General features: G+C 37.3%; 1 protein-coding gene across 7 annotated transcripts in view; it reads left to right on the top strand.

The window, feature by feature from the left end:
* Positions 1-13,022, top strand: part of ARFIP1 (ADP ribosylation factor interacting protein 1) — a 131,246-nt gene that overhangs the window by 92,114 nt on the left and 26,110 nt on the right. For all 7 annotated transcript variants that reach the window (XM_041738172.1, XM_041738170.1, XM_041738166.1 and 4 more), the window contains 2 exons: positions 328-485; positions 9,619-9,793. In XM_041738172.1, the coding sequence (XP_041594106.1) occupies positions 328-485; positions 9,619-9,793 (333 nt within the window). The remainder of the gene's footprint in view (positions 1-327; positions 486-9,618; positions 9,794-13,022) is intronic.

The raw sequence follows: 13,022 nt of genomic DNA, 5'->3' as shown, positions 1-13,022 counted from the left end.
AGCTGTGCTTACAGTATAATAGAAACAAAACATGGAAATGAAAATATTCTTTCTAGTACAAAGTAGTTTAACTTTTTAAAATTATTTGATTCTAGCTATACATCTGAGCTGATGACAATTTTGGTTTACAAAACTTTTCTGGTAATTATATAGCTAGCTGTGATTTAGATTTGTTTATTTAAACATTAAAAGAAGAAAACTTCTATAGCTAAATATTTTAAATCAGATATTCTCTAAATCAAATATTTTCCCATTAGTGATATGTTTAAGACTTCTTTGCCACATTCACTAATAAGTGGATATGTTAAGGTGATTTTCTTGTTGTAGGAAGAATTTGGCTATAATGCAGATACCCAGAAGCTACTGGCTAAAAATGGGGAGACTCTTCTTGGAGCCATTAATTTTTTTATTGCCAGTGTGAACACTTTGGTGAATAAAACAATTGAAGATACATTAATGACTGTGAAACAATATGAAAGTGCCAGGTAGGTGTAAATTTTCATTATATGGTCTGCTTACATATGGTATATAATTCAGGTGAGGTTTTAGGTTATATATGTTAGAAATCAGCTTTGGCTAATACAGGCAGGAAAAGAATGCAGTAGATAGAACTAAGAGAAAGGCAGAAGAGCAGATTCTAGAAACAAGCAGGAATCAAAATTCCTCAGAATTCCTGCCTCAGAAGAATCTAATTAGGACCCTGATGCTGGGTACCTCTGGTATTTGATGTTGCCATGGCCACCATAAGTCATTTCCAAAAGGCCCCTCAATATTTTGATTCATTGTCTAGAGAATATCTGATTGAGCCTTGGTTATGTGCCGAAACCTGCCTGTTAGAGAATAGAGAGATGGAGGATCTCCTAGTTCCAGCTTCCTTAGAAGAGGATAGGGCCTTGTGTTCTACTAGGTAGATCCTAGGTGCCCTCTATAATCTGGCCTTAAGCCTCTCTTTTCATTCTTATTACTGCTGCTTCCCAGTAGAAGCAGTGCAATAGCCAGATTTACAGTTTCACTTTCTCTTCATTAAAGAAGCTCATTTCTGCTTCCATGATTTTATGTTGTGGATACCAACTTCCTAGCCTTCCACTTACCTAGGTTATAATTAGCTTCAAACTCTTATGTATTTTCATAGCTGTTTATAATGCAGTGTTTTCAGACATTTTATAAACATACACAGATACACTCATTATTAATTCCCTATCTCATAACCATCCTGTTAGGTAAGCTAAGTACATTTTAGCAGATCAGCAATAGCATTTTTCAACTTTTGATTCCAGGCACTATTTTTCTCCCCTTCATTTTATTCTGATTTACTTTGAATTTTTTTCCTCTGAACATTTGAAATCCTTACTTCCTATCCCATTTTTTTTATAGCATAGTTGAGGTTAAGTGCAAACTATAACTTTTGGAAGTATAAATTTATGTTTTGGCCCCTTACCATAGTTTAATAATATGAGAAATGGCTATGAAAACTCTAAACTCATCTAGTTTTTGAGTGCTTATTCTTATATATATTTCCTTATGCTTCACATAACTGAAAGCCCAAAATCCTTGGAAAATTAACTTTTAATCTTTTCACAAGAGATGCTTCTATGTTATTTTGTGTTTGTAATTTTAGGTTTAGTATTAACATGTGGTTTTTAATGACTTGGAAATGAAGGTCAAGATAAATAGCTGTGGTTGTTTGGTAGGAGAAGGGTAGAGATTTGGTCTGTGTCCTATTTAGATCATGGACTTGGTTTTTTGCTTTTCCCTATTTTAATTATTTGCTAACACAGTATTAAAATCAGAAAGTGGTGGGATGCCTGGGTGGCTCAGTTGGCCAAGTGTCTGCCTTCTGCTCAGGTCCTGATCTCCGTCCTGGGATTAAGCCCTGCATCAGGCTCCCTGCTCAGTGGGGAATCTGCTGCTCCTTTTCCCTCTGTCCTTCCTCTCACTTGTTCACATGCTCTCTGTCTCTCTTTAAAATAAATAAAATCTAAAAAAAAAAATCCAAGATGGAAAAAATAAATGGAAGGAATCCATCAATAGGATATCCCTCAATAGGGCAGCCCGGGTGGCTCAGTGATTTAGCACCGCCTTCAGCCCAGGGCGTGATCCTAGAGACCCAGGATTGAGTCCCGCATCAGGCTCCCTGCATGGAGCCTGCTTCTCCCTCGGCCTGTCTCTACCTCTCTCTGTGTGTGTCTCTCATTAATAAATAAATAAATAAAATTTTTTAAAAAAGGATATCCCTCAATAACACTGAAGGAATTTCTCAGGAATTTCTCCTACCCTTCAATAGGAGTCCCTTTAGTAACACTCTTAGTAACTGATTCTCCAGTCTCTATTTAAATCTTTTTGTGGACATTGTATTTTTCAAAAGAATATTCTGTATATTTTTTATTTTTATAAATTTTATTTGGTTCTTTTCCAAATCTGTTCCTTACTTGTGATGTCCTGCTTTGTTCATAATGAATACCCTTTTCCTTTTATCTCTTTAATTCTTTTAAGAATTCTTATTTTCTAGCCTTTCAGATTAATATTTGTGGGGTTTTTTTTAATTTTTAAAGATTTTATTTATTTATTCATAGAGACAGAGAGAGAGACGCAGAGGAGAAGCAGGCATCATACAGAGAAAGCCTGATGTGGGACTCGATCCAGGGTCTCCAGGACCACACCCTGGGCTGCAGGCAGCGCTAAACTGCTGTGCCACCAGGGCTGCCCTATTTGTGGGTTTTGAAGATGAAAATTCTTTGGTTCTAAAACTACCCTCTTCTACCTTCTAGTCAAGAACTACTTGAATCTGACTTCTGTTTCTGTACTTTGTCCACTTATCCTGAAAATACTTTTAGTACCTAAAGTGTATTTTTGTTTAGTATATTTTAAAATACGTTTTGTTTTAAGGATATAATATCTTTCTCTTTGGCCATTATTTTAAGATGCTTTTAAAAACATTAGCCCCCCCCCCCAAAAAAAAATTAGCCCATATTATGGGGTGACTGACTGGCTGGCTCAGTCAGTAGAGCATGCGACTCTTAATCTTGGGATTGTGAGTTCAAAGCTCCATGTTGGGCATATAGCTTAATTTAAAATTTTTTTTAGTTTTTTTTTTTCAAATATTAACCCATAGTAAAGAAAGAAAAATTCATTAGATCATTAGATGAGTCACTGAACAGTACACAAGTTATTTTTTAATTTGTAGAAGAGAAAAATAAGCCTCTAGAGGTTAAAAGGTTTGCTTGCTCACTTGGAGCCAATTTCAAAGCCAAAATGAGAGCCTGTTTGCTTTCTTCCTTTTACTTTTAATCATTCAGTCTCAAATATAAACTAGATTTATCTCAAATTTCATATCTATTTTAAAAATTATGATGTGGGGATCCCTGGGTGGCTTAGCAGTTTAGTGCCTGCCTTAGGCCCAGAGCATGATCCTGGAGTCCCAGTATCGAGTCCCGCATTGGGCTCCCTGCATGGAGCCTGCTTCTCCCTCTGCCTGTGTCTCTGCCTCTCTCCCTCTCTCTCTCTGTCTCTCATGAATAAATAAATAAAATCTTTTTAAAAAATAATAAAAATTATGATGTGTCAGGCTGGCTCAGTTGATGGAATGTGTGACTTGGGATCTCAGGGTTGTGAGTTGGAGTCCCATGTTGGATGTAGAGATTACTTAAAAATAAAATCTTTAATAATAATTTTCAAATAATAATAATTTTCACATCTCTTTTTTTTAATAATTTTTTATTTATTTATGATAGTCACACAGAGAGAGAGAGAGAGGCAGAGACACAGGCAGAGGGAGAAGCAGGCTCCATGCACCGGGAGCCCAACGTGGGATTCGATCCCGGGTCTCCAGGATCGCGCCCTGGGCCAAAGGCAGGCGCCAAACCGCTGCGCCACCCAGGGATCCCTAATTTTCACATCTTATATTGAGTTGTCTGACTTAAAGTAGAGTGTGATAAAAAGATCTTAATCTAGGGGTGCTTGGGTGACTCATTGGTTGAGTGTCCTTGATTTGGGCTCAGGTCATGATCTCTGGGTCGTGAGATCGAGCCCTCCATCAGGCTCTGTGCTCAGCCAGGAATCTGCTTGAGGTTCTCTTCTTCCTCTGCCGTTTCTGCTGCTTATATACACACTCCCTCTCTTATCTCTCAAATAAATAAAATCTCTTTTAAAAATCTCAATCTAATATATGGGTTTATTTGAAACTTCTGAACAGGATTATAAATCAGGTTATATGTATTTGATAGCTGGTTATCAGGAAACCTTTAACGACTTCTCTGTGTAATTTAAAACTAACAACAGGGACGCCTGGGTGGCTCAGTGGTTGAGCGTTTGCCTTCAGCTCAGGGCTTGATCCCAGTCTGAGAATCAAGTCCCACATCAGGCTCCCTGCAGAGAGTCTGCTTCTCCCTCTGCCTGTGTCTCTGCCTCTCTTTCTGTGTCTCTCATGAATGAATGAATGAATGAATGAATGAATGAATGAATGAATGAATAAATAAATAAATAAATAAAATCTTAAAAAAAAAACTAACAACAACAATGACCTCACCCCATAATTTATTCTTGTTTTATTGAAATTACAGTGTGATTTTATTGAAGTAACTGAGGAATTCACTAGTTGTAATAGTAAAATGTGCCCCACAGGGATAACATTTAAAAATAACCCCAGATTAAAAGTTTCTCAGTAGCTGAATTTTCTTCTCTGTCAGAACCAAAATTTACTGGCTTATAGGGCATGGATTAGCTATTTGATCAGCACAAAAAGTGGCAATTTAGGCAAAAGTCTGGGTGGCCTTTTAATGCTCCCTATTATGCATTGTGTACAAGTATTTCCTAGCCCTCTGGTGCTCCGTGTATAGAAAATCTTGTAACAGCCCATTCAGCACTTCTCCACAGCAGCACCAACAAGGGAATCAATTATGGTCAAGACTTTTCAGATGTGGACACCTGTTCTCTACAAGTTTTATGTAAAATAAGTCATATAGTAACCAACCATCACTAACTTTATTGATATGGATTCAATTGAGACTGGCAACCTTGAAGAGTTGCATTTTGAAAATTTAGTGTACTTCTCTTCCTGGTGGTAATGAGCACTGTTAGAGAAGCTCTTATGGAAAGTTTTACTTTGATACCATCAACAAACTCTGGATGTAAAAATTAAGGGATATAAGGTCAGTATCACAACTTTGATTATATTTATATTAATCTTGTTTAGAAGTGTGCTCCGAGGTTAATGAAGGACATTTGTCCTCACATTAAGTCATCATATATCACTATTTTTGTTCTACTTTTTTTCCGTCACTTTTTATTGTTTTTAATTTATCTATTTCTGGCTAGACCTCTTCTAATTTGACCATTATAATAAGCACTCTAAAGATACTAGTTATTACCAGGTATATCCTAAGTACTCTATATTTTTTGTGGAAATTACTAATCTCACTTATAGATGAAAAACTGAAAACAAAAAGAAATAAAATAACTAGATTAAGACATTAGAGCCAGCAAAGGTCAGAGTGAATCTGGCTGAAGGACCCATGGAATTTAACTTAACATTACTAAGTCAGTCTTGCCTCCTAAATCTTTATATCTGCCTCCCCTTCTTAGCCCCACTGCCATTGTCCTGATCCAGTGACTAATTTTCCTTTGCCCATGGTCTTCTAATTGGTTTCCTTGTTTGTTTCTTAATCCACTCCAGTCCATCTTCCATTTCTTACCACTAGGGCCGTCTTTCTATGCTGAATAAGTAGAACATGTTACTTTCTAGATCAGAGTTCTTTTTTTTTTTTAAGATTTTATTTATTCATTCTTTTTTTTTTTTTTTTTTAATTTTTGTTTATGATAGTCACACAGAGAGAGGCAGAGACATAGGCAGAGGGAGAAGCAGGCTCCATGCACCGGGAGCCCGACGTGGGATTTGATCCCGGGTCTCCAGGATCACGCCCTGGGCCAAAGGCAGGCGCCAAACCGCTGAGCCATCCGGGGATCCTTATTTATTCATTCTTGAGAGACAAAGATAGAGGCAGAGACATAGGCAGAGGGTGAAATAGGCTCCCTGAGGGGAGCCTAATGTGCAACTTGATCCCAGGACCTCAGGATCACAACCTAAACCAAAGGCAGATGCTCAACCACTGAACTACCCAGATGCCCCCATAGATCAGAATTCTTAAATGGCTTCCCACCCCTTGACCTACCAGATTAAATCTGATCCCTTTAATGTGGCCTGTATATGCTACTTAATGTCAGTTTGCCTGCTAGTCTGACTTTAATTTCTTCCATTATCATTTCCAACCTGAGGTTCTAACATACTGAATTACTTCCCAAATGTATCATGGTATCTTACGAATCTGTGCTTTTATTTATGCTTGTCTCTTCCTGGATTGCTTTATTTCCCTCCACAGTTCACCTCAGAAGCTTTTATCATCCTTTAAATTTTAATTCTAGTGTTTTAATTCTGTTCGAAGATACCTGATTAGGCAATTCTTTTGACTTCCTCTGTACCTTATTCTCCCTCCCTCATGGCAGTTACCATTATCTCATTTTGTTTTAGTTGTTCAAGAGCTTCTCTCCCCCTAGACTGCAAGTTTCTTTGAGATAAACTTTATCTACTCATCTTTATAGCTCTGGTTTTTAATATAGTGCCTGGAACATAGAAGGGGCTCACTTAATATTTGTTGAATGATTCAATGTATCAGTGAATGAATAAATGATTCTTTTTGACCCTAAAATGTTAAGTTTGTTAAATTCAGTACAAGATAAAAATAAATCCTCAAGGCACATTGGAATATAGTTGATGTTGTTTAAAATATTCTTAAAGGGCACATGGGCAGCTCAGTCAGTTGAGTATCTGACTCTTGGTTTCAGCTCAAGTCATGATCCTTGGGTTGTGAGATTGAGCCCTGCCTGCATTAGGCTCTGCACTCAACCAGGAGTCTGCTTGCCTTTCTCTTCCTCTGCCTCTCCCCAACCCTCCACATGTGTGCAATCTCTCTAAAATAAATAAATAAATCTTTAAAATATTCTTAATTGCCAGAATAAGAGGAGTAGATTGTACTCTAGATATTGAATAAAGAGCTTTAGTTCTAGGACATAAGCTTTGTGATGCTGATTTTGACTAAATCAGAGGTCACGTTCTTTTTTTTTTTTTTTAAGATTTTGGCTCCATGCACCGGGAGCCCGACGTGGGATTTGATCCCGGGTCTCCAGGATCACGCCCTGGGCCAAAGGCAGGCGCCAAACCGCTGAGCCATCCGGGGATCCTTATTTATTCATTCTTGAGAGACAAAGATAGAGGCAGAGACATAGGCAGAGGGTGAAATAGGCTCCCTGAGGGGAGCCTAATGTGCAACTTGATCCCAGGACCTCAGGATCACAACCTAAACCAAAGGCAGATGCTCAACCACTGAACTACCCAGATGCCCCATAGATCAGAATTCTTAAATGGCTTCCCACCCCTTGACCTACCAGATTAAATCTGATCCCTTTAATGTGGCCTGTATATGCTACTTAATGTCAGTTTGCCTGCTAGTCTGACTTTAATTTCTTCCATTATCATTTCCAACCTGAGGTTCTAACATACTGAATTACTTCCCAAATGTATCATGGTATCTTACGAATCTGTGCTTTTATTTATGCTTGTCTCTTCCTGGATTGCTTTATTTCCCTCCACAGTTCACCTCAGAAGCTTTTATCATCCTTTAAATTTTAATTCTAGTGTTTTAATTCTGTTCGAAGATACCTGATTAGGCAATTCTTTTGACTTCCTCTGTACCTTATTCTCCCTCCCTCATGGCAGTTACCATTATCTCATTTTGTTTTAGTTGTTCAAGAGCTTCTCTCCCCCTAGACTGCAAGTTTCTTTGAGATAAACTTTATCTACTCATCTTTATAGCTCTGGTTTTTAATATAGTGCCTGGAACATAGAAGGGGCTCACTTAATATTTGTTGAATGATTCAATGTATCAGTGAATGAATAAATGATTCTTTTTGACCCTAAAATGTTAAGTTTGTTAAATTCAGTACAAGATAAAAATAAATCCTCAAGGCACATTGGAATATAGTTGATGTTGTTTAAAATATTCTTAAAGGGCACATGGGCAGCTCAGTCAGTTGAGTATCTGACTCTTGGTTTCAGCTCAAGTCATGATCCTTGGGTTGTGAGATTGAGCCCTGCCTGCATTAGGCTCTGCACTCAACCAGGAGTCTGCTTGCCTTTCTCTTCCTCTGCCTCTCCCCAACCCTCCACATGTGTGCAATCTCTCTAAAATAAATAAATAAATCTTTAAAATATTCTTAATTGCCAGAATAAGAGGAGTAGATTGTACTCTAGATATTGAATAAAGAGCTTTAGTTCTAGGACATAAGCTTTGTGATGCTGATTTTGACTAAATCAGAGGTCACGTTCTTTTTTTTTTTTTTTAAGATTTTGTTTATTCATGAGAGACACAGAGAGAGAGAGAGGCAGAGACACAGCCAGAGGAAGAAGCAGGCTCCATGTAGGGAGCCCGACATGGGACTAGATCCCGGGACTCTAGGATCACGCCCTGGGCTGAAGGCAGGCGCTAAACCACTGAGCCAGCCAGGGATCCCTCACATTGTTCTTCTTAGCTGAGTACTGAATAATAGAGACTGCTGGATAAATCACTGATAAGCAAGTCCCCAAGTACTGTACTTACATAGGTGCCGTGACAGAGGCATTATGAGATACAGTGTGATCATGGAGTGGTGGTGGTGGGTTAACTATTTCAGTTAGTAGTAGGAAAATATTAATGGGAAGGCACCTAAAGGATCACCAGGTGGTAAGTGCTCTGTAATAGATGCCATTGTCATTTTCTAAATACTAATGTTATGGAAATCCATCCAGAGTTGCTCTGTTTCATATGGTAGCCACTAGCCATATGTGTCTGTCGAGCCCTTGAAAGGTAGTTAGCCTAAATTGAAATGAGATAGGTGTGTAATATATACAGTGGATTTCAAAGACTCATTACGACCTCCAAAAAAGTAAAATAGTTCATTAACAAGCTTTTTACATTGATTACATGTTGCAGTGATAATATTGTAGGTATATTGGGTGAAATAAAATATATTGTTTAAAGGGTGAAATTAATTTTTATTATTTTAATGGCACTACTAGAAAATTTTAAGTTACATATGTGACTTGCATTATATTTCTTTTGTACCTTGCTGGCTAGACTATAGACTATACTTTAAGGACTGCTGACCCTCAGTATAACTTCCTTTTACTAGTTAAAGTGTGTCATCCTGAAGTCTGTGATCTTTCTATGCTTTACCTTATCAGCATTACCATTTTTCCATGAAAAATAGATCACTTGATCTTGTTAGCATTAGATTTTGACATCTGTCTTTTTAAACTGGTTTTTAAATTTTAGAAATTCTACTTGTCAGTTAATACTGTACTTTGGGAGGAATAGTTAATAAGACTAATAGGCAGCTTCCCCCCACACACGCTTATATTAATAGCTCTTTGTATTAAAAAATACATGATTTTAAAAGTGTAAGGCATAATATATGTATGAGAATTGTCTATCAATGTATAATATAAGACTGTCATATATTTCCAACTCACCTCCTGAACTTACTTCACTCTGTTTTTGTAATGTGCATCACTTACTCTGTTCTTTCCAGGATTGAATATGATGCATATCGCACTGATTTGGAAGAACTGAATCTTGGACCACGTGATGCAAACACTCTGCCAAAGATTGAGCAGTCACAGCATCTGTTTCAAGCACATAAGGAAAAATATGATAAAATGCGTAATGATGTTTCTATCAAATTGAAATTTCTAGAAGAAAATAAGGTAAATTTAGTCTTTACCTTCTGAAATAAATTTTTATGGACTTTAAAATAATGTCACCCCAAAGAGAGCTAAATAGAAAGTTTTTTGTTTCTATTAACTCTCTTTCATTACCATTGCATAATGAAATTCCAGCTAGAATCAGTGGTTACGTTTTTAGAAGAACAAAAAATATATTTATCTTTCTGTCATAAAAGTCATCATCAACCCTACTGTCACAGTATTTCACATGTAACAGTTGGCAAAAAATATTAGATGTCCAACTATTGATCTTCAGATTGGAGTTGATATCAAATGCTTTAAAAAATTACATAATTGGGGCACCTGGATGGTTCAGTCAGTGAAGCGTTGGACTCTTGATCTCAGGGTCATAAGTTCAAACCCGTACAGGGTGTAGAGATTACTTAAAAAAAAATTAAATCTAAATATATTTTTTAAAAAAATAAGTAAATAAATAAATAATAAAAAATAAAAAGTTACATAATGATAGATTCTGCTTTGAATATCTTGAGACCTTTTTATTAATGAAAGGCCACAGATTTCAGGAAGAGAAGAACTTTCTTCTTAGTAACTAATAAATGAGGAATACTAAAAGGTGCAGCTTAGAGCTGCAGTTAGTATAATCTAGAAGAAATAAGCCAAGAAATCAATTTTCCACATTATTTTTGTATAACATGAGTCCATCCAAGAACTAGAACAGAAAAATGAGAGCTGAGGTGGATCTCCTATAGCAGATACAGCTTCACTTGGAGATGAATCCATATGATAACAGGCTCCTGAGTTTTGGTAAAGGACAGTTTCTTGTTTTTACCTTTTCTTTTTTTAAGATTTATTTATCTGAGAGAGAGTGTGCATGCTTGAGGTACACAAGTCGGGAGGGAGAGGGAGAAAGAGAGAATCTCAAGCAGATTCTCCACTGAGCAGGGAGCCCAAAACAGGGCTCAATCTCATGACTCTGAGATCTCGACCCAAGCTGAAATCAAGATGCCCAACCAACTGAGCCACCCAGGTGCCCTTATGTTAAATATTTTTAACATGACATGCATACTCAGTTTTGTAAGAGAGATTGCATTCTTGAAACAGGAAAGCCAATAGTGGGCACAGCACAGAGTAGGTGGAATGGATCAGCCTTGTAGAGATGGGGTCTTTCTACTGCGTATTGTAGTCTTCTTGTGCTTTTCAAGTCACAATAAGTCTTCAAATCTACTTTCTTTAAGTACCCTCTTAAAATTATTCTTCACTTGCTATTGTCTGTTGATATCTTCTTGTTTTCCTTAACATTTTTTTAGAAACTCTTCTGGCTACCATAAAAGCTGCAGAATAACACATTCCTTGGGATCTACCAAGTCCTGCACTATCACTCACTTTTTTTAGCTACAGTGGGTGAAAAGTATTCACCAGAAACCATTACAATGGCAGTAAAGGAAACTTCAGCAGAGTTATCAGACAGATTGCCCAGCATCATTCCAACAAGAACGCAGTGCAGCCTTTCAGCATTCGTTAGCTGAGCACGTAAGATGGCATTCCTTTTAGTCCATTCATATATATCTATGTAGATATATCTCTCTATAGGTATATATGTAGAGAGGGATAGATCAGTTACATGGCTTAACATTTTAATAGATAGGAATATATCAATACTTATATATAGATGTTTATTTTTAAATATAAAAATATTTTTCATATACTCCCCTATAATCAGCACTCTCAGGATAGTGCTAAGTGAGGTATGCTAGCTAGGATTTGAGAGGCTCTATCTAAAGCTAACTTGAAATGAAAGAAAGGAATTCACCTAATTTGGGGGTTCAGGACCTCTGCAAATAGAGAAATTTATTTTAGGAAGTCTATAAAATGGTAATGGTGTTCTTTGGGAATCTAATGGTGTGTGCTATTCTCTGGATAGTGATATTATGGGTAATTTTTGTTTTCTACATATTTTTCTATATTTTAAATGATATGTTGTCTTTATAAAAAAAAAAAGAGAGAGAGAGAGAGTGGGGTACGTAGGTAGCTTAGTTGGTTTAAGTATCTGGCTCTTCAACTCAGGTCATGATGTCAGGGTGATGACCAGTTTGCATTCCGCACTGGGTGTTGAACCTGTTTAAGATTCTCTCTCTCCAGGCTGCCCAGTTGGCTCAGCGGTTTAGCGCCGCCTTCAGCCTAGGGCATGATCCTGGAGACCCGGGATCGAGTCCCACGCCAGGCTCCCTGCATGGAGCCTGCATCTCCCTCTGCCTGTGTCTCTGCCTGCCTCTCTCTCTCTCTCTCTCTCTCTCTCTCTCTCTTTCTTTCTCTCTCTCATGAACAAATAAAATCTTTAAAAAAGAAAAGATTCTCTCTCTCCATCTCCCTCTTCCCCTCCCCACCAAAAGAAAAAAAGAAGAGAAAATAATTTGGAAAGAATCAGTATCCCAAAGCACTATGCTTATATAGTCCTTGCAAAACTAAATAAAAATAGGAAATTGGGGATCCCTGGATGGCTTAGTGGTTTAGCATCTGCCTTCGGCCTAGGGCGTGGTCTTGGAGTCTCAGGATCTAGTCCCACGTCGGACTCCCTGTGTGGAGCTTCTTCTCCCTCTACCTGTGTCTCTGCCTCTGTGTGTGTGTGTCTCTCTCTCTCTCATGAATAAATAAATAAAATCTTTAAAAAAAAAAAAAAAAGAAATTTACACAAGGATAAGCAATGGCCATGTGACTGCTACTTGTCCTGCTGTAACTACTTTTGAAACTTAGGAAATACCCAGATATAGACATGAATCAGAGAAGGTACTTCTTATTTGTCAGTTACTATGCATTTTACATATTCTCTCACTTAATCCTACAACAATCTTCATACTTTAATTCTTTCAATAAATATTACTGAATACTTTATATACTGGGAATATGTCAGTGAACAGAAAAGAACAAAATCTCTGTCCTTTTGAGGCTTATATCTTTATCCATCAGATACTCTCATCATCCATATTTCACAGATGAGTGAATTCGTTTTATATCACCTCATGATCATATCTGCCTGTTCTTTCTGATCTTTTGGACCTCTGTCTCCCTGATCTGCCCACTATAAAGTTGCTCCTCATTTATTAGGAAGAGTTGCATGATATACCCAGGCTCTTCCCTTTCATGTGTCCAGGAGAAGTTCCAGATTCTGGGAACCTCAAATCAATATTTGAGCTGTAGAAAGTAGACTGGAAAGAAAAAAAAAAAGGAAAAAAATAGACTGAAGAAATGATTT

This window comes from Vulpes lagopus, chromosome 23, assembly GCF_018345385.1.
Source record: "Vulpes lagopus strain Blue_001 chromosome 23, ASM1834538v1, whole genome shotgun sequence".
NCBI lineage: Eukaryota > Metazoa > Chordata > Mammalia > Carnivora > Canidae > Vulpes > Vulpes lagopus.
Note: the sequence above shows the minus strand (reverse complement) of the source record. Positions and strands in the feature narration are given on the sequence as shown.